This window comes from Pristiophorus japonicus, chromosome 7, assembly GCF_044704955.1.
Source record: "Pristiophorus japonicus isolate sPriJap1 chromosome 7, sPriJap1.hap1, whole genome shotgun sequence".
NCBI classification, from domain to species: Eukaryota; Metazoa; Chordata; class Chondrichthyes; family Pristiophoridae; genus Pristiophorus; species Pristiophorus japonicus.
Window position 1 is genome coordinate 25,766,560 of NC_091983.1, and position 25,292 is coordinate 25,791,851.

The following is a 25,292-nucleotide window of genomic DNA, read 5'->3' on the forward strand; positions in this document are numbered from 1 at the left end:
CAGGGAGGCCCCCCTCAGCCACTGGCACTGGCCCACCAAACCGTGGTCGCGGGTGCATGTAGACTATGCGGGCCCATTCATGGGAAAAATGTTCCTCGTAGTCGTTGGTGCATTCTCAAAATGGATCGAATGCACCATTTTAAACTCGAGCATCACCTCCACCACTGTGGAGAGCCTTAGAACCATGTTTGCAATGCACGACATTCCTGACATATTGGTCAGTGATAATGGTCCATGCTTCACCAGTGCAGAATTTCACGATTCTATAGTTGACCACGGTATAAATCACGTTAAGACGGCATTTTTCAAGCCGGCCTCCAATGACCAGGAGCGAGCAGTGCAGATCATTAAACAAGGCATGCTCAGAATCCAAGGTCCCACGCTGCAGAGCCACCTGTCGTGACTGCTGCTGGCATATAGATCTCGTCCGCATTCGTTGACTGGGGTTCCCCCCACGCAACTATTGATGAAATGAGCCTTAAAGACCAGGCTCTCGTTAATCCCCCCAGACATGCATGAAATTGTTGAGGCTAAGCGTCAAAAGCTAACTGAATACCATGACCAAAATTCGAGGGGGAGGTGAAATGAGATAGGGGACAAAGTGTTTGTGCTAAACTATGGCCGGGGTCCCAAATGGCTTGCAGGGACAGTAACAGACAAAGAGGGAAACAGGCTACTGGTTGTACAAATGGACAATGGCCAAACCTGCCGGAGGCATGTAGAACAAGTAAAAAGTAGATTCACTGATAACACTGAAGATCCAGAGGCAGACTACAATGTGGAACTCACACCACACCTGGTGGACAGACAGATGGAACAACCTGAGGAAAGGGCAGTCTCAACAGACAGCCCAGGCGAGATACCAGCAATCACACCGAACGAAACAGACAGCCCAGGCGAGATACCAGCAATCACACCGAACGAAAAACAGGCACCAAGGCAAACAACTGAACCACATCTAAAACGCTCCACGCGAGAGCGCAGATCACCTGAGAGACTGAATTTATAAAGGGAATAAGACCTTGGGGGAGGGTGATGTCATGTATCTCACATTAATGTATATAAGAGATTAATGTGCAAAGTTGAAGCACATGGGATTGGGGGTAGTGTGCTGACGTGGATTGAGAACTGGTTGGCAGACAGAAAGCAAAGAGTAGGAGTTAATGGGTACTTTTCAGAATGGCAGGCAGTGACTAGTGGGGTACCGCAAGGTTCTGTGCTGGGGCCCCAGCTGTTTACATTGTACATTAATGATTTAGACGAGGGGATTAAATGTAGTATCTCCAAATTTACAGATGACACTAAGTTGGATGGCAGTGTGAGCTGCGAGGAGGATGTTATGAGGCTGCAGAGTGACTTGGATAGGTTAGGTGAGTGGGCAAATGCATGGCAGATGAAGTATAATGTGGATAAATGTGAGGTTATCCACTTTGGTGGTAAAAACAGAGGGACAGACTATTATCTGAATGGTGACAGATTAGGAAAAGGGGAGGTGCAACGAGACCTGGGTGTCATGATACATCAGTCACTGAAGGTTGGCATGCAGGTACAGCAGGCGGTTAAGAAAGCAAATGGCATGTTGGCCTTCACAGCGAGGGGATTTGAGTACAGGGGCAGGGAGGTGTTACTACAGTTGTACAGGGCCTTGGTGAGGCCACACCTGGAGTGTTGTGTATAGTTTTGGTCTCCTAACTTGAGGAAGGACATTCTTGCTATTGAGGGAGTGCAGCGAAGGTTCACCAGACTGATTCGCGGGATGGCGGGACTGACATATCAAGAAAGATTGGATCAATTGAGCTTGTATTCACTGGAGTTCAGAAGAATGAGAGGGGATCTCAATGAAACGTTTAAAATTCTGATGGGTTTAGACAGGTTAGATGCAGAAAGAATGTTCCCAATGTTGTGGAAGTCCAGAACCAGGGGTCACAGTCTAAGGATAAGGGGTAAGCCATTTAGGACCGAGATGAGGAGAAACTTCTTCAACCAGAGAGTGGTGAACCTGTGGAATTCTCTACCACAGAAAGTTGTTGAGGCCAATTCACTAAATATATTCAAAAAGGAGTTAGATGTAGTCCTTACTACTAGGGGGATCAAGGGGTATGGCGAGAAAGCAGGAATGGGGTACTGAAGTTGCATATTCAGCCATGAACTCATTGAATGGCGGTGCAGGCTCGAAGGGCCGAATGGCCTACTCCTGCACCTATTTTCTCTGTCTCCATGTCTATAATGCGACATATGACTGTAACTGGATATGACCTGTAACAATAAGCATACCTTACCACCAGGGGTGCACTTGCAGGAGACACTCCATACCTGTCCTACTGTGGTATATAAAGGGAGGTCTCAGGCAAGTGCAGCACTGGAGAGCTGGAATTAAAGGTGCAGGTCCTGAGTGACCTTGACTTCAGCATGTGTCTCGTGTAAGTCAGTACATTAGAGTCATGACTTAACAGCCACAGCATCATATTCTCTCCGTTATCACCACGACATCATATTCGTGCATTGGAGCGTCAGTCTGGATTTTGTGCTCAAGTCTCTAGAGTGGGGCTCAAACCACAATGTCAATTCACACAGTAGGGTGGTCAGAGATGTGGGGCGGAGGGCGGAGGATGGAAGAGGGGGTGGCGTGGGAGCAGTAAATCCTTGCAGCCTTAAAAAATTTGGCAATGTTTGCCAAGACTGAAAGTGGAAAAGAGCTAAGACGTAAAAGTCTAAATTGAAGAGAGAGGAAACCCAATGTGCAGCCAGGAGTCCTGATGGGCAGAAGCCCTCCAGCCGACTCCCTCACTGATGGCTGCTGAAGTGGGAGGTGGCATTGAGCGAGGTGGTTGGGTGAGGAGGGCGGTCCTGCTTGCCACCCCATGGCACCAGCCACATTGTCAGTGCTGCAGCTAGCAGGTTCGAGACTGCGGCTGCCAAGTACTGACACTAGCTGTGCCAGCCCAATGATACATGTTACATGCTACCTGCTACCTGTAGGTGTCCTTGTAGCAGATGGCGCAGCTGATTCACTGCCAGCCCAGACCCTGTGAAGACAGTTCTTTGTGGTCCGTTGGCCAAGAAGGCGCACCAATCCCTGCGGATACAGTTGGTGGCATAATGATGGGTGCACCCAGTCAGATTAGGCTGGTAGTTAATCCCCCTGGCATGCTTTCCTTTCATGCAATATTACTGAAAGTTTGACAAACTGTGACTGGGATGCATCCAGCAGTACAGTCAGTCAGGCATGAATCAACGGTGTTTATGACACATGGCCTGCCATCAAAGCCCACCTTGAAAGTGGAGCTTCTGCATGGAGTAATCCTCTGACAAAGCCAGGCATATGCACTTCTACAGATGTTTGTGCGTGAGGATAAAGGGAGAAGGAGGGTTGATACAGAGTACTATCGGTGCAGACCGACCTGTCTGGTATACCTCCACTGGTCACCCACTTCAACACAGCTCAGATAGGGGAATTCCCATTCGGAAAACCCATTGGTGGTACGAGTGGAGCAGAAATAACTGGACAACATAGAACTATATTACTGTGACCTGTATATTTCTGATTCCCTGGTAATGCTGGATGCTCATATTATGTACAATTGAGTGCCCTGCATGTCTGAATGTCAGGAACGTGCATGCAGGCTATCCAGCCAAGCTTAAATATTTGAATAGGCACTCCCTGCCCATTTTCATTAAGAATCGTAGAAACCTACAGCAGAGAAGGAGGCTATTCAGCCTGTCGTGCCTGTGCTGACTCTTCAAAGAGCAGTCCTGCTTAGTCCCACATCCTCGCTTTTTGCCCGTAACCCGGCAAGTTCCCCATTCCAAATAACTATCTAACTCCCTTTTAAAATTACCTATGAAATCGGCTTCCACCACCTTTTCAGGTAGTGTTCCAGATCCTGACAACTCTCTGAGTGAAAACATTTGTCCTCATCCCCCCTCCAAATATTTTGCCCATGATTTTAAATCTATGATCTCTAGTTACTCACCAGAGGTAATAGTTTCTTCTCTATCTACTCTATGAAAACTTCTCATCATCTTGAAAACCTCTATAGCGTCACTTCTTAACCTTCTCTTCTCCAAGGGTCTAACTTTTCCAACCTCGCCTCAACTATATTAACGACTTGGAAGAAGGGACTGAGTGGTGTAATGTAGCCAAGTTTGCTGATGATACAAAGATAGGAGGAAAAGCAATGTGTGAGGAGGACAAAAAAAACCTGCAAAAGGACATAGACAGGCTAAGTGAGTGGGCAAAAATTTGGCAGATGGAGTATAATGTTGAAAAGTGTGAGGTTATGCACTTTGGCAGAAAAAAATCGAAGAGCAAGTTATTATTTAAATGGAAAAAAATTGCAAAGAGCTGCAGTACAGCGGGACCTGGAGTCCGAGTGCATGAAACACAAAAGGTTAGTACAGGTTGGGCGTCCGAAATCGTGAGTTCCAAAATTCGGAATGTTCCGGAATCCGGACATCGGGCCAATCCGTGGCGGGGTCGTCCGGAAACCGGAAAATGTTCCGAAATCCAGACCCCCCCCGTCTCGACGGCCCTACCTCGCCCCGGCCCTCGGCGGCCCAACCTTGCCCCGGCCCTCGGCGGCCCGACTACACCCCGGCCCTCGGCGGCCCGACCTCGCTCCGTCCCGACCTCGCCCTGGCCCTACCTCGCCCTGGCCATCGGCGACCCGACCTCATCCCAGCCCGTCTTCGCCCCAGCCCAGCTCTCCCCTCTACCTCGGTGGGCCAACCTCGCCCCCTTACCTCAGCTGCCCGACCCCACCAACCTCGGCCCAGGCAAAGACGTTCCAAAATCCGGAAACAACCGGAATCCGGAACGACCTTGGTCCCGAGGTTTCCAGATTTCGGACACTTAACCTGTATGCAGGTGCAGCAAGCGAACAGGAAGGCCAATGGAATCTTGGCCTTTATTGCAAAGGGGATGGAGTATAAAAGCAGTGAAGTTATACAGGGTATTAGTGAGACCACACCTGGAATACTGCGTTCAGTTTTGGTTTCCATATTTACGAAAGGATATACTTGCTTTGGAGACAGTTCAGAGAAGGTTCACTTGGTTGATTCCGGAGATGAGGGGATTGACTGATGAGGAAAGATTAGATTGGGCCTCTACTCATTGGAATTCAGAAGAATGAGAGGTGATCTTATCGAAAAGTATAAGATTATGAGGGGGCTTGACAAGGTGGATGCAGAGAGGATGTTTCCACTGATGGGGGAGACTAGAACTAGGGGGCACAATCTTAGAATAAGGGGCCACATATTTAAAACTGAGATGAGGAGAAATTTCTTCTCTCAGAGGATTGTAAATCTGTGGAATTTGCTGCCTCAGAGAGGTGTGGAAGCTGGTCATTGAATAAATTTAAGACAGAAATAGACAGTTTCTTAACTGATAAGGGAATAAGGGGTTATGGGGAGAGGGCAGGGAAGTGGACTTGAGTCCATGATCAGATCAGCCATGATCTTATTGAATGGTGGAGCAAGCTCGAGGAACCATATGGCCTACTCCTGCTCCTATTTCTTATGTTCTTATAACGGAAGTTCCCCATCCCTGATAACATCCTGGTAAATCTCCCTCTGTACCCTTTCTAAGGCCTTTTACATTTTTCCTGAAGTGTGGTGCCCAGAATTGTCCACAATACTCCAGCTGAAGCCTAACCAGTGATTTATAAAGTTCTGACATGATCTCTTTGCTTTTACATGAAGTGGGCAGAGAGAACAGATCACCACCTACCTGTTCACCTGGGCTCGCCTGATTTACACCCCATAAATTGGATATGCACCCCAGGAGGAAACCGTCCATCTCACACAGGAAGGATCATGGCTATTGGAGGGTGGATAACAATCCATACATCAATCAGCACCACTGGCAATGGAAACAGAAGAAAGTGCAAATAGAATTAAAATCCTGAGGTAAATGGCACAACACTAAACCAGATCAGGAAAGCAGAAAGTGAGAGGTGCCAATTTGCTTAAGATACTGAACCTTCATGGCCTATATTAATCCCTCAGTCAATGTAACAAAAACAGATTATCCGGTGATTATCTCATTGCTGTTTGCGGGAGCTTGCTTGTGTGCAAATTGGCTGCTGCGTTTCCTATATTACAACAGTGACTACACTTCAAAAGTACTCCATTGACTGTAAAACGCTTTGAGCGTCTGGTGGTCGTGAAAGGCGCTATATAAATCCAAGTCTGTCTGTCTGTCTTTCTTTCTTTCTTTTCATTTCCTTTTCTTTTCCTCCCTTCCTTTTTCTTCCTATCTTTCTTTCTTTATTTCTTTATTTCTTTCACAAACAACTGCCAGGGAAGATTCTTCCAAATTGAATTCGATTTTTTCTCTTTCGATTGTGGTCACCTGAGTGGACAGTCACTTTTCGTGTTGCTTTGCAGTGCTCATTGGCAAAAAGTGATATGATCTCACACTGTACATGCTAATCAATTATGCTTTTCAAAATAAATTGGCAGCAGTCTATTAAAATTCAGGGACAGGAATTAATTGATTTAATCAAGGCCACAGACACTGCAATCAGCACTAAAGCATGTGTCAAGATCAATATTGCTAACCACATAATAAGGACATGCATTGAGAATTTAAGTATGTTGTTTGGCATGTTAAGATAATGCTTATTGTAGGATAATGAAATTAGTTACTTCTGTTTCGACCAGAGATGAAGCAGCATTAACAACCATGGCCATCTCATCTCTGGAATATCTAAAGGTCACAGGGGTGGCTTTGACCAACAGGTCAAAGCACAATGGAAGAGTACAAGGAGGCAGTTCTCCCCTCAACTAAGGAAGAGGAAAATGATATGGAAGAGTGGGACAGCACCTGAGCTAACATCATGCCCCCAGTTTACAAAGCCTGCAGAAAATAATCCCAAGTCACAGCACCGGCTACGCAGCAGGTCATAAAACTGGATGGCGAAGAGAATGAGAAGAAAAAAAAACAATTATGTTGTAACAAGGTAGAAAGCGTATGCTAACTTCTCAGATGTAGCACTGAAGGCCTTGGTGCATGAGGTCAAGTTGAGGAGAGAGGTCCTCTTTCCACAAGCGGTCAGGAACCCTCCAGTCAAAGGTCTAAAATCCAATACGACCAAGTAACTGCTGTGATGAATTCCAGCAGTGCAGCCCTAAAGACCTGGATGCAGTGCAGGAAGAAGTTCAATGACCTCACATGAGTGGTCAAGGTCAGTAAATTCATCTTCAAATGCCATATCCTGCCATCTGCGCCACTAGTCTCATACACTGCACCAAATGTTTACGCGCACAGCACGAACACCATTTTCATCGCAAAACGTCACCCATAGCACCAAAAAGTCGGGCACTATGGAGCCGAATTTCTAGCCCAAAACTTAATTCTTTCTCCACAGTTACTGCCTGACCTGCTGACTATTTTTAACAATAATGTTTTTGTTAAATAAATATTAGGGCAGGTGACCAAAAGCTTGGTCAAAGATCATGTCTACTCTCCCTGAAAACAAGTTCAGCTCTGCAAGTGTCTATTCATAACTTTGTACCCTGCTGTTCAAAGTAACTTTAGGCATGGCCACCACTAGTGGATTGACGGAAATTGGGGATGCCCAAGAGGCCAGAATTGGAGGAGCACTACTTTGAACAGCAGGGTACAAAGTTATGAATAGACACTTGCAGAGCTGAACTTGTTTTCAGGGAGAGTAGACATGATCTAATTATTTCATATGTGGAGAGACAAAAATAATGTATATGCAAAGCAGGTGTCTTGTTAGATTTTGAGCACTGAAGTATAGGACACAGGTTCAAACTCATCACATCTCAAGTGAAACTAGAGATTAAAATAATTGTGTCCCCTGAGTTGTGACAATGTGGAAGATTCCCAGCAAGAGCAATCAATGCTGTGCTCATTAACTCATTTCAAACAGTTCAGGAATCAAGATTCAAGGTTGCAGTCCGAGACAAGCGAATACTCCAAGGGTCAAACTGGGCCCTTGGAGCCAGAGGGGTAGGTGCGGGGTAAAGAGAATGGGGTTGTCTGTGGAGGGTAGCCAGCCAGGGTCATGGAGACATGGGGACAGATCGATAATCTGGGATTTTGCAACATTACATTTGGGGATCAGGAAGCACTTACACAGAGCTATTCTGCAGACAATTAAACTAGTAAATTTGAGTATATTACACAGATTGTACATGGCTTGTGGAAAGAGAAGATACAATGAGCCAAGGAATTCATTTTTTATTCCATGCTATGGTTTGCATTTAATACAAGCCTGTGTTTGCTGATGACTACACAGTGTTCAGTTCCATTCACAACTCCTCAGATAATGAGGCAGTCCGTGCCCGTATGGAGCAAGAACTGGATGACATTCAGGCTTGGGCTGATAGATGGCAAATAACATTCACACCACACAAGTGCCAGGCAATGACCATCTCCAACAAAAGAGAGATTAACCACCTCCCCATGACATACAATGGCACTATCATTGCCGAATTCCCAACCATTAACATCCTGGCTGTCACTATTGATCACGAACTTAATCATAGAAATCGAATCATAGAAATTTACAGCACAGAAAGAGGCCATTTGGCCCATCGTGTCCCTGCCAGCCGACAAAGAGCTATCCAGCCTAATCCCACTTTCCAACTCTTGGTCCATGGCCTTGTAGGTTATGGCACTTCAAATGCATATCTAAGTACTTTCTAAATGCTATGAGGGTTTCTACCTCTATCATCCTTTCAGGCAGTGAGTTCCAGAGCCACACCATCCTCTGGGTGAAAGAATTTCTCCTCAAATCCCCTCTAACCCTCCTACCACATACTTTAAATCTATGCACCCTGGTTATTGACCTCTCTGCTAAGGGAAATAGGTCCTTCCGATCCACTCTATCTCGGCCCCTCAATTAGGTCTCTCCTTAGTCTCCTTTGTTCCAAAGAAAACAACCCCAGCCTATCCAATCATTCCTCATAGCTAAAATGTTCCAGTCCAGTCAACATCCTCGTAAATCTCCTCTTCACTTTCTCTAGTACAAAAAGAGAGGGTAACTGGAGCAGTCACATAAATACTCTTGCTACAAGAGCAGGTCAGAGGCTGGGTATTCTGTGGTGAGTGTCTCACCTCCTGACACCCCAAAGCCTTTCCACTATCTACAAGGCACAAGTCAGGCGTGTGATGGAATACTCTCCCCCTGCCTGGATGAAAAAGCTCGACACCATCCAGGACAAAGCAACCTGCTTGATTGGCAGCGCATCCAAAACCTTAAACACTCACTCCCTCTACCACTGTAGCTGCAGTGTGTACCATCTACAAGATGCACTGCCGCACAGCAGCATCTCGCCAAGGCTTCTTCGACAGCACCTCCCAAACTCACGGCCTAGAAGGACCAGGGAAGCAGGCGCATGGGAATACCAACACCTCCAAGTTCCCCTCCAGATCACACACTATCCTGACTTGGAAATATATCGCCATTCCTTCATCGTCACTGAGACAATATCATGGAACTCCCTCCCTAACAGCACCATGGGAGTACCTTCACCTCATGGACTGCAGCGGTTCAAGAACGCGGCTGACCACCACCTTCTCGAGGGCAATTAGGGATGGGCAATAAATGCTGGTCTTGCCAGCAGCTTCCACATCCCATGAATTATTTTTTTTAAATCACATGAGATATTTATCATTGTTTGCACCAATAATAATATAAATTTTATTTAAAAAAGGTTTGTCATGTTCATATCGAGGAATTATCAAATATCTAAACAGAATTAAAGAATTTACCAGAAATAAAACAGATGAGGTTATGCTTCAGCTGTTGAAAAAGTTGTTGCCGAGAATGCAATTTGTTTTTGTAAAGCAACACAAATTGTACATTGATTTTTGGATAAATTAAGCTCACAATAGATAAATATGTGTTTGCATTGATTTTAATCCTGCCTCAGTAACTCCAGATATAAACTAACGAGAATTCAAAATGTAATTATCTGATAAAGTTAGTGCTTCTGCTGCCCATATCCTAACTCGCAACAAGTCTCGGTTCACCCATTACTCCTGTGCTCGCAGACCTACATTGGTTGTCAGTTTGGCAATGCCTCAATTTTAAAATTCTCACCCTCATGTTCAAATCCCTCTCCCATTCTTTTCTCTAGAACTTCCTCCAGCCCTACAAGCTGTCTTCGGCATCCCCAATTTTAATTGCTCCACCATTGGCAACCGTGCTTTTAGCTGCTTGAGTCCTAAGCACTGGTATTGCCTCCCTAAGATTCTCTGCCTCTCCTCCTTTAAGATGCTCCTTAAAATCTACCTCTCTAATTAAGCTTTTAGTCACCTGTCATAATATCTCATGATGTGGCTCAGTGTCATTATGTTCCTGTCAAGTGCCTGAGGACATTTTATTGCCTTAAAGCTGGTATATAAATGCAAGTTGTTGATGTCACAAATTTGCCCTTCTTTAGCTTCTTTTATTCCTTTCATCTCTGGAACTTTGAGCAATTTCAATTATTATTCTTCTAGTGGACACTGAGGCCTTAGCCCGATGCAATTCCTGATTTGGAACTGCATTGTCTGCATTGTCACTCAGAGATGCCACGGAATGGCTGATGTGGTGGCGAGGTGGGTAATGGTGATTTTCTCACACTGTTGCGTCTTGTGAGGTTGAGGCCGAGGTACGGTTTTTGCGGAAGAGTGACGGGAGCTTGAATCAGCAGTGTAAACCCAGCAAAGCCTCACTCTCTGTGCAGTGCCTTTGTTTGACACCAGTCTGGGTCACAGACAGGTCCATTGAAATTACTAGACCGACGCGGTGACCTGCTCTCTGATTCTAACAAGTCTCCATACTGGGAACACGGTAACACTGACTTTACCCAAGCAGTTAACCGCGCCGTACTTGAAGTTGCTTCGTGCTGGAACTGGAAAGTGTTCCATTTCCTAGTGCTATCATCCCTCACTTTAATGAGTGCAGAATTTGCAAATGAAATGTTTGGTTAAAAAGAAATCTTCCAGTTTACATCGTAAAATGAAAGGACTTGCAGTTATATAGCGCCGTTCACAACCCTCAAACTAGTCATTTCCGTATCAGCACATTAGCTAGGACAGCCGCATCTTTCACGCTCACACTCCTCCATGAAATTTAGGGTGTAATTTAAATGGAGCTTAAAAGCAGAAGATCCTACGTCCTAAATTTCGACCCCTCCGATGGACGGGTATACGCCCAACCAAACCACTGGATTTTCGGGCCCCATTGTGAAACACTTTAGATGCACATTGATACAAAATTAGGTGATGTCATTCGGCGACCTGATCGCAAGCAACGCAAAAGGCATGAGACACCTTCAGGAGGTGGCCTCGTAACACTTGTACTGTGCACTGGGTGCAGTATAACTGCAATCCGGTATGAAGCCAAATTCAGAATTGGGCTGGTGGCCACCTGACATGTTAAACGTAATTTTATATCTGTTTTAATGTCAGGAGAAGGACAGTCAGCACATTGGATTCTCTCTTAACATTTAAATTTTACCTGCGTTTGTAAATAATTATAACTAGGTCAGAGCTGGTAGTATAGGTTATAAAAAAGAAAGGAATCACATTTTTGCAGCATATTTCATGACCTCAGGATGTCCCAATGCATTTTACAGCCAATGAAGTGCTTTTTGAAGTGTAGTCACAGGAAACACAGCAGCCAATTTGCACACAGCAAGCTCCCACAAACTGCAATGTAATGATGACCAAATAATCTGTTTTAGTGTTGTTGGTTAGGGATGATGGTTTCCTCTGTCTGTTAGCTGTAAGGATCTTTTTGTGAATGAATTTGGGTAGCCCACACCTCAAAACTGTCCTTAATTCTGCCCCAAAATGGACAATCGGAATTTGATAGACCACAATTTATTTTTTAATTCATGATGTACGGTATTAATAGCAAACCACATATTGTAAGACTGGAGTCCTGTGTAGGCCAGGCAGGGTTGTAAGCTTTACTCCCTGAAGGTCACTAAGGGGCCAATCTAACAGCTTCTCATAGTCCATGTCTGGGGTAGCCCACAAATTCAAATTCTTAAATTACAATTAGATCTGATGACCTCAGGTCTGTTAGGCCAGTAACATAATCATTAGCTACCCCACCCAGAAAGCGGCAAGTGCGGGATAGTTAAAATGTCGTAACAGTGCAGTCAGGGTGGCTCTTCTGAGGTTGGGCCTGAAGCACTTTGTTGGCTTAAAGTGGAACGAGCTCTACTCTGCAACCAACCAGACAGTGTCATTAAACTTGCTGACAAGGGTGGCGCAATTCTAGTTTGGAAAACAGACCTCTTCCTTACGGAGGTTGAACACAACTCTCCGACACCTCCTCCTACCTCCCCTGGACCACCACCCCACTGTCGATCATCTAGCTATCGTTTCCCAGACTGTCAATGACCTTATCTCCTCTGGAGATTTCTCCCCTTGGTCTTCAACCTTTTATTCCTCCAACCCAGCCATGCCCACTTCTAAATCCTTCCCCAGATCCACAAACAGGACTGCCCTGGTAGACACATCATTTCAGCCTTTTCTTGCCCCACGGAACTGATTTTTTTATCCCTTTGTCCAGTCTCTTCCCACCTATGCACGTGCATTCTCCCTCATGAGCAGTTTTCAGTTTCCTGACCCAACCATCTCCTTTTCACCCTGGATGTTCAGTCCTTTTACACTTCCAGCCCCCACCAGGACTGCCTGAGGTCACTTCACTTCTTACTTGAATGGGTGCCCAACCAGTCCCCATCTACCACCAGCACCCTCCACCGCCTGGCTGAACTTATTCTTACGTTGAACACCTTCTCCTTTGGCTCCTCTCACTTCCTCCAAATAAAAGGTGTTGCCATGGAAACTTGAATGGGTCTTAAGCTATGCCTGCCTTTTTGTGTGATATGCAGAACATTCTTTGCTTCAGTCCTACTCGGGTCCCCTCCCTCACCTCTTTTTCTGGTACATTGATGGTACATCAATGCCATTTCCTACTCTCGCCCCGAACTGGAAACTTTCATCAACTTTGCTTCAAATTTCCACCCTTCCCTCACCTTCACATGGTCCATCTCTGACTCCTCCCTTCCTCGACTTCTCTGTCTCCATTTCTGAGGATAAGCTGTTAACCTTTATCTACTATAAGTGCACTGACTCCCGCAGCTACCTTCATTACTCTTCCTCCCACCCCCGCTTCCTGTAAGGACTATTCCATTCTCCCGGTTTCTCCATCTGTTCTGACAATGGCACCTTCCATACCAGTGCTTCCTGTTTCCTCAGTCGAGGATTCCTCTCTACCATGGTTGACAGAGCCCTTAACTGTGTCTGTCCCACTTCCCGCATTTCTGCTCTCACCCCTTCCTCTCCCTCCCAGCACCACAATAGGGTTCTCCTTGTCCTCACCTTCCACCCCACCAGTCTCCGCATTTAACGGATCATCTTCCATCATTTCTGCCACCTCCAGCATTGATGCCATCACCAAACACATCTTCCCCTCACCTCCCCTTTCAGCATTCAGAGGGGATCATTCCCTATGCTTGTCCACTCTTCTGTCACCGCCAACAACTGCACGTTCCCACAGCACCTTCCTAGTACTAACAATAAGAACATGAAAATGTTAGCGATTTTTGGCCAATAGACTTGATTAGTCCACATCATAAATAATGCTCCTGCCACAGTAAGCGCAGGCGATGAGGTGTAATTCGTGATTCACCGAGAATGGAAGTGCCTCCAGCTCTCGCACCAAGTGCCTTTTATTGCTGGAAGACATCTTGGAACAGTGATGGTAATGCAGAGAGTAAGCCTAGGATACTGGATGTGCTGTTAGGTTCAAATAACCCTCCATGATTTAGAAAAATTTAAAAACTTGTATTGATGTAGCACCTTTCACAACCTCGGAACAGCCAATGAAGTACTTTTTAAGTGTAGTCACTGTTGTAATATAGGAAATGCTGCAGCCAATTTGCCCAATGCAAGGTCCCAATGTGATGAGGAGCAGTGATGTTGGTTGAGGGTTAAATATTGGCCAGGAGAGGAGGATAACTTCCCTGCTTTTCTTCGAAATAGGAACATAGGAACAGGAGTAGGCCACTGAGCCCTTCAATCCTGTTCCGCCCTTCAATGAGATCATGGCTGATCTGCGACCTAACTCATTATACCTGCCTTTGTCCCATAGCGTTTAATACCTCTGGTTAACTAAAAGCTATCAAGCTCCAATTTAAAAGTGTTTCCTAATTTCACTCCTGAAAGATCTGGCTCTAATTTTTAGACTACGCCCCCTTGACCTAGAATCTCCAACCTGCAGAAATAGTTTCCCTCTATCTACCCCATCTGTTTTCTTTAATATCTAGAAATAGTGAAATGGCATCTTTTACGTCCACCTGAGAAGGCAGACATGACCTCGGTTTAACGTCTCATCCAAAAGACAGCGGGCCGAAATTGCCCGTTTGGGGCGGATAATTGGAGTTAAATGGATAATTACCGCCGGGATCCATGGGGCGGGGAATAGAGGGAAATTGCCCTCTTTTCCTGGAAAAAAATCATCGGGGCGGTGTTGGGGGCGGTAGAGGGGCAGAAGTGAGTCAGGAGCGGGGCAGAAGGCAGGCGGTATCATCAGCATCAAACTGATGAGTAGCAACGTCCCTCCCCTTCACTTAAAGGGGAAGGATGCTACGAGGCCTACTTGGCACCCACTGGGCCACCAGGGAGGGTTTCGTCCGGCCCTGCAGATGACACTAAGCTGGGTGGCGGTGTGAGCTGTGAGGAGGATGCTGAGAGGCTGCAGGGTGACTTGGGCAAGTTAGGCGAATGGGCAAATGCATGGCAGATGCAGTATAATGTAGATAAATGTGAGGTTATCCACTTTGGTGGCAAACACAGGAAGGCAGAATATTATCTGAATGGTGATAGATTAGGAAAAGGAGAGATGCAATGAGACCTGGGTGTCATAGTACATCAGTCATTGAAAGTTGGCATGCAGATACAGCAGGCGGTGAAGAAGACAAATGGCATGTTGGCCTTCATAGCGAAAGGATTTGAGTATAGGAGCAGGGAGGTCTTACTACATTTGTACAGGGCCTTGGTGAGGCCACACCTTGAATATTGTGTATGTTTTGGTCCCCTAATCTGAAGAAGGACATTCTTGCTATTGAAGGAGTGCAGTGAAGGTTCACCAGACTGATTCCCGGGATGGCAGGACTGACAAATGAAGAAAGACTGGATCGACTAGGTTTATATCCACTGGCATTTAGAAGAATGAGAGGGGATCTAATAGAAACATATACAATTCTGACGGGATTGGACAGGTTAGATGCAGGAAGAATGTTCCTGTTGTTGGGGAAGTCCAGAACCAGGGGTCACAGTCTAAGGATAAGGGGTAAGCCATTTAGGACCGAGATGAGGAGAAACTTCTTCACTCAGAGAATTATGTACCTGTGGAATTCTCTACCACAGAAAGTTGTTGAGGCCAGTTCGTTAGATATATTCAAAAGGGAGTTAGATGTGGCCCTTACGGCCAAAGGGATCAAGGGGTATGGAAAGAAAGCAGGAATGGGGTACTGAAGTTGCATGATAAGCCATGATCATATTGAATGGTGGTGCAAGCTCGAAGGGCCAAATGGCCTGCTCCTGCACGTATTTTCTATGTTTCTATGACACCCAAGAGCGGGTGCCGGGCTGCCTGCAGAGTCGGCAGACAATTCAAATAAAATGGCGGCCGCGACTGTGTGCCCTCCCCTTTAAGGGCGGATGCGCTACCCAGCCACGGGCAACTTCCAGAGGTGCTAATGGACCTTGAAGAAGGGGGACATTTTGGGTCCAGCACTGAAGTGTCAGCCTGGATTAAGTCTTATGGAGTGCGCTTTGAACCCACGACCTTCTGACTCGGAGGCGTGAGGTTTACGAACTGAGCCACGACTGACACCTTACTTAGTTGCCTGTTAGTCAGTAACAGGAACTCATTTGTCCCGCGGGTCTTCTATTTATTTTTTGCTTTTGAAACTAGACCGCTGACTGAAGCATTTTCTGCAAATAAAAGAAATGGGGGAAAAAAGCTGGACCTTGTCCATGACCGAGCGGGCAAGTGTCACCGGATTAGAAATGTTCTTCACACAGGAGATTGCTCCGGCTGCAAGTGTTTTACCGTCCATAATGATTGCGTCAAGCTCAACATCACCATCAGCATTCAGCACAGCACCGTGACCTAGAGGAAAGCATTCAATTTGTTAAAAGGTTAAAGCTGTTTAGCCTCAAGCTTCGGGAATTGAAGCTGAGAAAACAATTGCAGTGCTGTTTACAGGCGGCCCTCTGACAGCCTGTGTCCTTACCGCCCTAAACAGGGAAGTTTTCATTTGATGCTCTCAATCCTTTAAGTAAATATACTGCCGGCAGCCACAGCATAAAAGTGATTTTTTTTTTAGTTTTTATTATTGTCTTACATGTTTCTTGTTTAATGCAAAACTTGTGGCCATACATCACTGAGCCTGCTCGTTATTGCATGATTCAAACAATATTGACTAGCGTTTTGACAGTCAGTGTGAATTCTTTAAACTCACCATCAGGAGGAGGGGGTTTTCATTTAACCATTCTGTGCACAAATTTTTAAATAAAAACTACTAGACTTTGTTTTATAACTCAATAACCATGACACATCCACTTCACTATATTTCCTGACTACATTGAGAGATCCCACAAATCAACAGCACTATTGAGCTTTACGGTGCAATGTGGCATCAAATTAATCTATATAGCATCAATAAATCATGCTGTCTTTATTCGCCGTTTTTTTTGAAGCACGTTCAATCAATTTGGCCTCTGCTGTGCTTGAGACAGCATCGAATGTTTTATCTGGTGTCTCTCGGCCCACTAACCATTCCAGAATCGTAACATCAATATTACTAATCAATTTGAACTTTAAAGCTCCCTGTTTTAATTCTGCTCTTAGAACGGAATTTTTTCACCTTTACTTAAATCAATGCGACCTAACCCCTAAATATGAGATGTAATTACTACTGAAAGGCAAATCCCAATCAGGTGAAAGATGTGTTTGTATTCAAGCGCTTCAAGAGGTGCCGAGAAAATAAACACTCTGATGTATGGCTGCTAGACTTAACTCCATCGCATAATCACTCTTTACGCTTGTACTTAGATCTGTTATCTATTTGGTACAATACTGAATCAACAATTTGTTGTCGCCAATTTGAACTAAAGTCTCAAATTACCATTTAGATCAATATGCATGTGTTATCCAGTCACAAACATAACTTGCATTTATATAGCACCTTTAACATAGCAAAACGTCCCAGCAGTGATATCAGTCAAAAATTGACTCTGAGCCAAAGAATGAGCCATTAGGACAGGTAGTCAACCGCTTGGTTAAAGAGCTAAGATTGGACTAAAAATTCAACTGTGTACCACCCAGTGTAGTCTTTGAGCCACAAGACAAACCAGAGGGTGGCTACTGGGCAACAAGCGCTATCTGCCAACCACCTGGTTCATGACACCGCTCCACAAACCAACCACACGTGGGCAGCGTGGGTACAATGAGATCCATGCCACCACACGGAATCTGATAGAGCAGACCACATGCATCCTTAAACAATGCTTCCACAGCCTGGACCATTCTGGAGGAGCCTTGCAGAATGCATCTCAAGAATCACCTTTGCCTGCTGTGTGGTCTACAGTCTTGCCTTTATGAGGACATAGCCCTTGCCACCAGGCATATGTTGACCACCTGAGGAGGAGGAGGAGAAGGAGGAAGAGGTGGAAGCAGAAGGGAGGAGGCAACCCAGACAGCCCTTTCTGCCCGTGCTGTTCATGGCCAACTCCGGCAAGCACAGTGTTACGAGTGAACTCAACACCAAATCCCCATTCAACAATAGTCCAATACCTTTACCCTCTGTTACTGACCATCACAGCGTCCCCTTGGCCACAATCCTGAAATAAAAGCCACTACAAAAGAATCATTCCAATCCAACTTTATATATCAATCCATTCAATATAACCTAACAAAGTCAACTAATCACCCTTGTACCTGTCTTCTGTATGCCTTTGCCTGTCCGAGTACTCCTACTCCGTGCTACCCCAGTGGCTGCAGCACGGTTGGTGGAAGGCTGCTGACTTTCAGTGAGGGAGACTGCAGGCGGTCTTGCTGGACGACCTCGAGCAGCTCGGCCCAGAAGGCCCGGTTGCAGACTACACCAGTTCGACATGGGCAGCAGCAGTCTGGGCTGGCTGGCTGACAGGCAACAGTAAGGGCACTGGTGAAGTGGCAGTGGTGGAAAGACGAATGCTGCCATCCTGAGAGGGGACAGCAGGTTTGTGCTCCACGGACCTACTGCCATGCCGGGGCAGCGTCTCAGCAATCCTATAAATCTGTTGGAGGTCAGATTGCTTTGACACTGTGACACCCTGCAAGCCCCTTTTCAGACTGGTAAGCCCAGCCACGAGGGCAGCAGTCTGAGCTAGCTGTCCGACTGCTCTCATGTGCTACAGTGGAATCTGAGATGTCAGCCATCAGACGCTGAATGATGGTTGGGTCCACAAGGGCGCTAATGGATCTGCCCACACCTTCCATGCTGGAAAAGAAGGGCTCCAAGCTCTGCTTAAATCCCTGTGCAAGGTTAGTGCCGGACTCCTCTATGCTCCTTGACCTTGCATTCAGGCTTTCTGGCAGGCCTGCCAATGCACCAGGCATTTTATTGTGCATACCATACCCATCAGTGTTCTTCTATAGACCGCCTCATTGAATCCTCATCTGACTCCTCTGCAGCAGAACTCATGTGCGACCTTGCCCTCCAGGGAGCTGGCACCCGCGCTACTCCTTCCCACTGCCCTGGCTGCAGCCCACTTACACCCGGGGACTCACCATGTGCCAATCCCGCCTCCAAGCTACCCTCTAAACTGTGCGCAGTGCTAGTCTCTGAACTGGTGGCTGTGACTGTCAGATCGAGGGACGGTGTTTCTTCTTCCTCATCACTCTCCTCTCCCTCTTCTTCTACATTCAGTGGCTGGGCTGGTTCGATTTCTTGGGTATCTGAAATGAGAAATGTACACGGTTGGGTTGTGGTGAAGGAGTGGGATTAAAGCAAGAAGTGCATGCTTACACCATGTGCAGATTATAAATCAGAAAAGATTGTGGGCTGAGGGGGAAGTGAGATGTGAGAAGCAGGATAACTTATAAGGATACCAGCATCTTGCACTCTTTCAGCCCCGCCACTGGCCATGGGCTCAGCCATGTTTCCCCCAAGAATAGCCAGTACTATTTCCTCCGTGGGGGTCAGGTGATGTAGACGAGCCTGTCCTCCGCCCATTAGGTTCTGATGGCATCAGTTATGCGCCACCTTTTCCTGCATGAGAAAGGAAAGTGTATCAGTGGGTGTGGTGCAATGTGTTTGGGTGAGGTGCCTATCATTGTTGAATATCTGACAGTGTGTGCAAGCTGTGGGTTTGAGGCTTGCAGCAATGCTAAGTGAGTGAGGGTGAATTTGAGGCATGAGTTGTGTTTGGTTGGTGAGTGATGGGGGTGGCGCATTGACCAGTCTGTGAAGCATGTGGCGCAGATGGGGGGGGGGGGGAGATATGGCATTTGAAGATTAATTCCCTGACCTTGACCTCTAGTGTGAGGTCATTAAACTTCTTCCTGCACTGTGTCTAGGTGCTCGGGGCTATACTGCTGGCATTCATCACAGTAGTTATCTGCTCCTACAGCACTTTGGTCTGTTCCCTGGAGGGCCTCCTGCTCCCCTGTGGAAAGAGGGCCTCACTCCTCATATTGACCTCCTACATCAAGGCCTGCGGTGCTGCATTGGAGAACCTTGGTGCACACTCACTTCCATGCTGTTTCATTAATTGATTTTTTACACTATTTTCCTCAGCCAGTTGAATGATCTGCTCCAGGTGCAGACTGCCTTTAAGTAGTGCAGGCTAGCTTTAAATGGTGCTGCCCTCGCACAAACGTGGGGATCCTGCTGAGTGTTCAGCCACTCAGCAGTGCATTCAGTACCGAGCTGAATGCAACAATCATGGAAATGAGCAGGCAGCACGAACGGTCGCGAGTTGCTAGCACATCACGATCCCCACATCTGTTTTCAGGGGCGAACAAATTTCTAGGACCTAGATTTTAAACAGTGTTTTAAAGGAGGAGGGAGAGATAGAGAGGCAAAAGGATTTTGGGAGGGAGTTGCAGAGCTTAGATCCAAAGCAGCTGAAGTAGGGCTGCCAATGATGGGGTAAAGGAAGTGGGAGATGTGGGAGACCAGAGTTGGAGGAGCGCAGGGTTGTAGCACTGGAGTAAGTTACGGAGATAGGGAGGGGTGAGGCCATGGAGCAATTAACACACAAACAACTGGAATACAATGCAGGGCCATGTAAAATGATCACGGACTGTCTGTAGTAAAAATTCATGTAATGAAATAGGCACCACAGCTGGAAATAAACTGGATGACTAATAGGTAATTGCTTTGTGCTCGGCTTTGTGAACAGAAGGCCCAGTGCAGACTAAAGGGCCAAAGGAAGCCAAGCCTGAAACCATGGAGTGTCAAGTTCTGTTATTTTCATCTTGCCACTTGTCCTCCAACAAAGGTGACAACAGACATAAAGCAGTAATGACAGAGTTTCACTTCAGTAGGACCGAGCTTCTGTTGGAGAAACACTCCAGATAAAATGTTTCACAATAACCTAGTGGCTTAGTATTTGCAGCGATCTCTACTGCCATTTTTTAAGTGTTTTTTGAGGTTGATCAATTTGCTCAATTTAGAAGGACTTCCCACCTTTCCGCCTGACTAGAAAATAAGGAGATGGAGAAAGTCCTTCTTCGACGGCTACCCACCTGCTCCAGGCTAAAAATCTGGGTGTTAGGGCCCGTCCACCCCCAGACAGACACCATTTGGTAACAGACCTCTTGTTAGGCAGCTCGGATATCGACTGAATATATCTAAATTTAGTCCTGTGCCTCTTCCAGGGCCTTAATGCCATTTTCAACTGCTGCACATACTATTGGCCAGTTGTACAATAGACCAACAAACCGTGAGCGGGATTAGTAGGGAGGACGACACTTCCTATTCTCGGGTAACTCACAACCTTGTTCATTTTGACTGCTCATGTGCTGCTTTTGCTGTGTTGGCTGTTGTAGCGGAGATTAAACTTTGCAAAAGGTTAGCTGGCTGAGTCTATCGTGGGATGTTGACCAGGAGCGTCTGGTAAAATGAACAAGCGGTTGATTTACCTGAGAGCAGCTGAGGATCACTTTGCATCTATGTTCACAGTAGAGCAAGAGGACAAAAATACCAGCGGTACAAGGGAACCTAAAAATAAGTCACGGGGAGGAAAGCATTGTATATGGGTAGGAAAATAGAGAAATGAATGGGACTTAAGAGAGAGAAATGACCAGGACCTGATGGTGTCCATGCCCAGGTATGAAAACAGGTGGGGTAATTGCTTGTCTCGATTTAGGAATTGTCACTGCATTATTCAACAAAGGAGGGATGGAGAAATCAGATAACTACAGACCTGTCAGTTTAACATTAATTGTGAGGAAGTTACAGGAACGGAATGACTGAGGATTTGGACAAGTATGAGTCGACTAAAGAAAGTCAGCTTGTATTTGTGAAAGGTAGACCATGTCTGACTAATCTAGTTGAAATTTTTGAAGAAGTCACTAACATGGCACACAGGGTAATGTCTATGGATGTTGCCTACATGAACCTCCAGAGAGCATTTGATAAGTTTCCAAGAGATTGTTGGCAAAAATTAAAGTGGCCTGAATTGGAGGTAACCTCGTGACATGGGTTGGAAAATGGTTGGGAGGTAGGAAACAGAGAATAGGGATCAAGGTAATGGTCTGTGATTGTCAGGATGTGACAAAAGTGATGTTCCCCAGGGATCTGTTCTGGGACGGCAGCTTTTCACAATATATATTAATGACTTGCATGAAAAAATAGAGAGTTGTATATCTAAGTTTGCAGATGCAACTAAGTTGAGAGGCACAGTAAATTGTGTAGATGGGCTCAAGAAGTTACAGAGACATAGACAGATTAAGTCAGTGGGAAAAAATGCGGCAAATGAGTTCAATGTGGTGAAGTGTGAGGTCATCCATGACTGGATCCAAGAAAGAAAGAAAGAAAGATGCTATTTTCCTGATGGTGAGAGACTAGGAACTGTAGAGAAGCAAAGGGATTTGGGTGTCCGTGTTCACAAATCACTAAAAGCTGGTGCACAGGTACAAAAAGTTAACAAAAAGGCTAATGGAATGTTGGCCTTTATCTCAAGGGAGGGGGTTACAAAGGGGAGGAAGTGATCTTCCATCATACAGAGCCTTGGTTAGACCCCAGCTGAAGTACTATGTTCAATTTTGGGCACCGCACCTCAGGAAATATATACTGATCTTGGAGAAAGAAAAAGAAAAACTTGCATTTATATAGTGCCATTCACGACCACCAGATGTTCCAAAGCGCTTTACAGCCAATGAAGTACTTTTGGAGTGTAGTCACTGTGGTAATGTATAAAATGTAGCAGCCAATTAGTGCACAGCAAGCTCCCACAAACAGCAATGTGATAATGACCTGATAATCTGTTTTTGTTATGTTGATTGAGGGATAAATATTAGCCAGGACACCGGGGATAACTCCCCTGCTCTTCTTCAAAATAGTGCCATAGGATCGTTTACGTCCACCTGAGAGAGCAGGTGGGGCCTCGGTTTAACATCTCATCTGAAAGACGGCACCTCCGACAGTGCAGCACTCCCTCAGTGCATCACTCCCTCAGTGCATCATCATCATCATAGGCAGTCTCTCGAACCGAGGATGACTTGCTTCCATGCCAAAAAAAGGATGAGTTCATAGGTGTTTTGAAAGAAGAATCCGAACTACATCCTGAAGGATGGAAGATGCCTGTGAGTGGATTTTTTTAACGTGTGGTGGCCGTTGCACACCAGCCACCACACGGGCTTGACAGAGCTAAGTCTTGGTCCAGTGGCAAGGATTACCCAAGACAACTGGAGACCTGCTCTGTTGCACAGACCTAGTGCGCCCACATATCACAGTGTGGGCTGGCCCATGCTGCCCCTGGGCCCCTGGCCCCGAACTCACGCCTCCCCTGGGCCCCGATTACGTCCCTCCACAGTCTCTCACCACTCCTCCGCCCCGATCTCGCCGCTCCTGCTGCATCTGCCCACGCTCCAATCACCGACCTGGACCTTACTGATGTCACTCTTCGCTGCCGTTGCCCTCCTGCACCAGCTCGTGCTGTACCTTGTAGCGGCATGCCACCACGCTGTCCAGGGGCCGACGCTCGCTGCTCCTTTTATGGCCCCGACCTGCCGCTGATGGTTTCTTGCAGGTCAAGGCCAAGACACTGTGCTGTGTAGTACAGCACTGGAGTGTCAGCCTAGATTTTTGTGCTTAAGTCTCTGGAGTGGGACTTGAACCTGCAATCTTCTGTCTCAGAGGCGAGGGGGCTACCCACTGAGCCATGGCAGGAGGAGATAGTTGAAAAATTCACCAAAATGATAACACTGCTTGAAGGGTTAATTTATGAGGACAGGTTGCATTAACTTGTCTTGTAATCTGTTGAGTTTAGACAATTGAGGGGTGTTTAATTAAGGTGTTTAAAATGATAAAGCGATTTAATAAGCGTAGTTACAGAGAAGCTATTTCCTCTGATGGGAGAATCAGAACAAGGGAGCACAATTTGAAATTAAGAGCCTGGCAATTTAGGAGTGATATCAAGAAGCACTTCTTCACACAAAGAGTAATGGTAATTTCGAATTCTCACCCCAAAAACCTGTGGATACTGGGTGAATTGAAATTTCAAAATGTAGATCGCCAGATTTTTGTGAGGTTGTGAGGATGTGGATCAAAGACAGGTACAGATCAGCCCTGATCTAACTGAATAGCAGAACAGGCTCGAGGGGCTAAGCCTATTCCTATGCTTGTACGAGTGTGAAAGTGGAAACAGAGGAAGGAAAATTGAAGTGTGCGGTTGTGATTGAAGGAGAGAGATGGGCAGACAGACAGGCTTGTTAGTCGTGGGGCTACAGTAGAGTGATGTAGAGCTGTGCAGAGAGTAATACAGCTGTGATTGGGAGTCTTACCTGAGCAGCTCTGGTCAAGTGAGTGAATTTCTTCCTACATTGTTGCCAGGTCTGGTGTGTGATGCTTCTGCTATTCTTGTGCTCAGTCCATCTGGTTCAGTAATGTCCTTCAGGGAAGGAAATCTGCCGCCATTACCTGGTCTGGCCTACATGTGACTCCAGACCCACAGCAATGTAGTTGACTTTAACTGCCCTCTGAAATGGCCTAGCAAGTCACTTAGTTGTATAAGGCGGCTCACCACCGCCTTCTCAAGGGCAATTAGGGACGGGCAATAAATGCTGGCCTCGTCAGCGACGCCCACATCTTATGAACGAATAAATAAATAAATAAACAAACAGACAAACAAATAAATAAATAAACAAATAAAAATAATAGGGCACTAATAGTAGAGGATTTCAACCATCCTAATATTAACTAATATTAATTAATATTAATTAATTAGTGTAAAAGGTATAGAGGACGCAGAATTCTTAAAATGCACTCTGGAGAATTTTTGCCAGCATGGATTGGTTGGGCTGAATGGCCTGTTTCTGTGCCACGTATCCTATGTAAACCTCCGTGTACTGTTGCCGGGCTACTTGGAGGGACATTCTGCATCCGCCTCCCAAGGGAGAGGGCATTCGACCTCCTGGTGACCTCCTCCACCAGGAGCTCCAATGCATCATCGGAGAAACGGCAGGGAGGGTGGGGGGGAGGGACGGGTGTGGTGCTATAGTAGCAGTCATCCACAGCTACAGAAAGCAGCATTAACAAAAAAGGCATCTTTGCCTTTAAGAGATCCAGGCTGCCTTTAAATGGCGAGACAGCCCTGCCAGATTTCCCTCTCTCCTGGTGGGCGAGTTGCCAATTGTACGCGCGAAGAGGGCCAACAGCTCACCATTGCTATGGTAATGAGAGCCGGGCCTCAAATAGCGCCTGCCTCCTATCATCGGCTTCAGGCGGGCGTGGAAGGGGCCCTGCCTGCTTTGCACCTGTTACAGGCAAAAGGTGAAGAAAGTGATACCATCATTTCTTTTTTAAATGATGACTAACGATCAATTGAAAAAAATGAGAAATTCAGGGGTAAAATTAAAAAGTCACAACACGCAGAAAGGAAGGGAAAGACGCAACAATGAATCAAGAAGAACTGTGTAGTCATGTTCATCTGTTGAGACACTGACACTTACTCTGAAATTATTTCATTTAGAGAAAAAAATTCAAGGCCTCCATTTGTCCCTCTCATTTTTTTTACATTCCAGAGCCACTGGCAC

General features: G+C 46.1%; 1 protein-coding gene across 1 annotated transcript in view; it reads right to left on the reverse strand.

Moving 5' to 3' along the window:
* Positions 1-25,292, reverse strand: part of LOC139266571 (isoaspartyl peptidase/L-asparaginase) — a 677,377-nt gene that overhangs the window by 512,735 nt on the left and 139,350 nt on the right. The window contains 1 exon segment of the mRNA XM_070884166.1: positions 16,012-16,156. Coding sequence (XP_070740267.1) covers positions 16,012-16,156 — 145 coding nt within the window.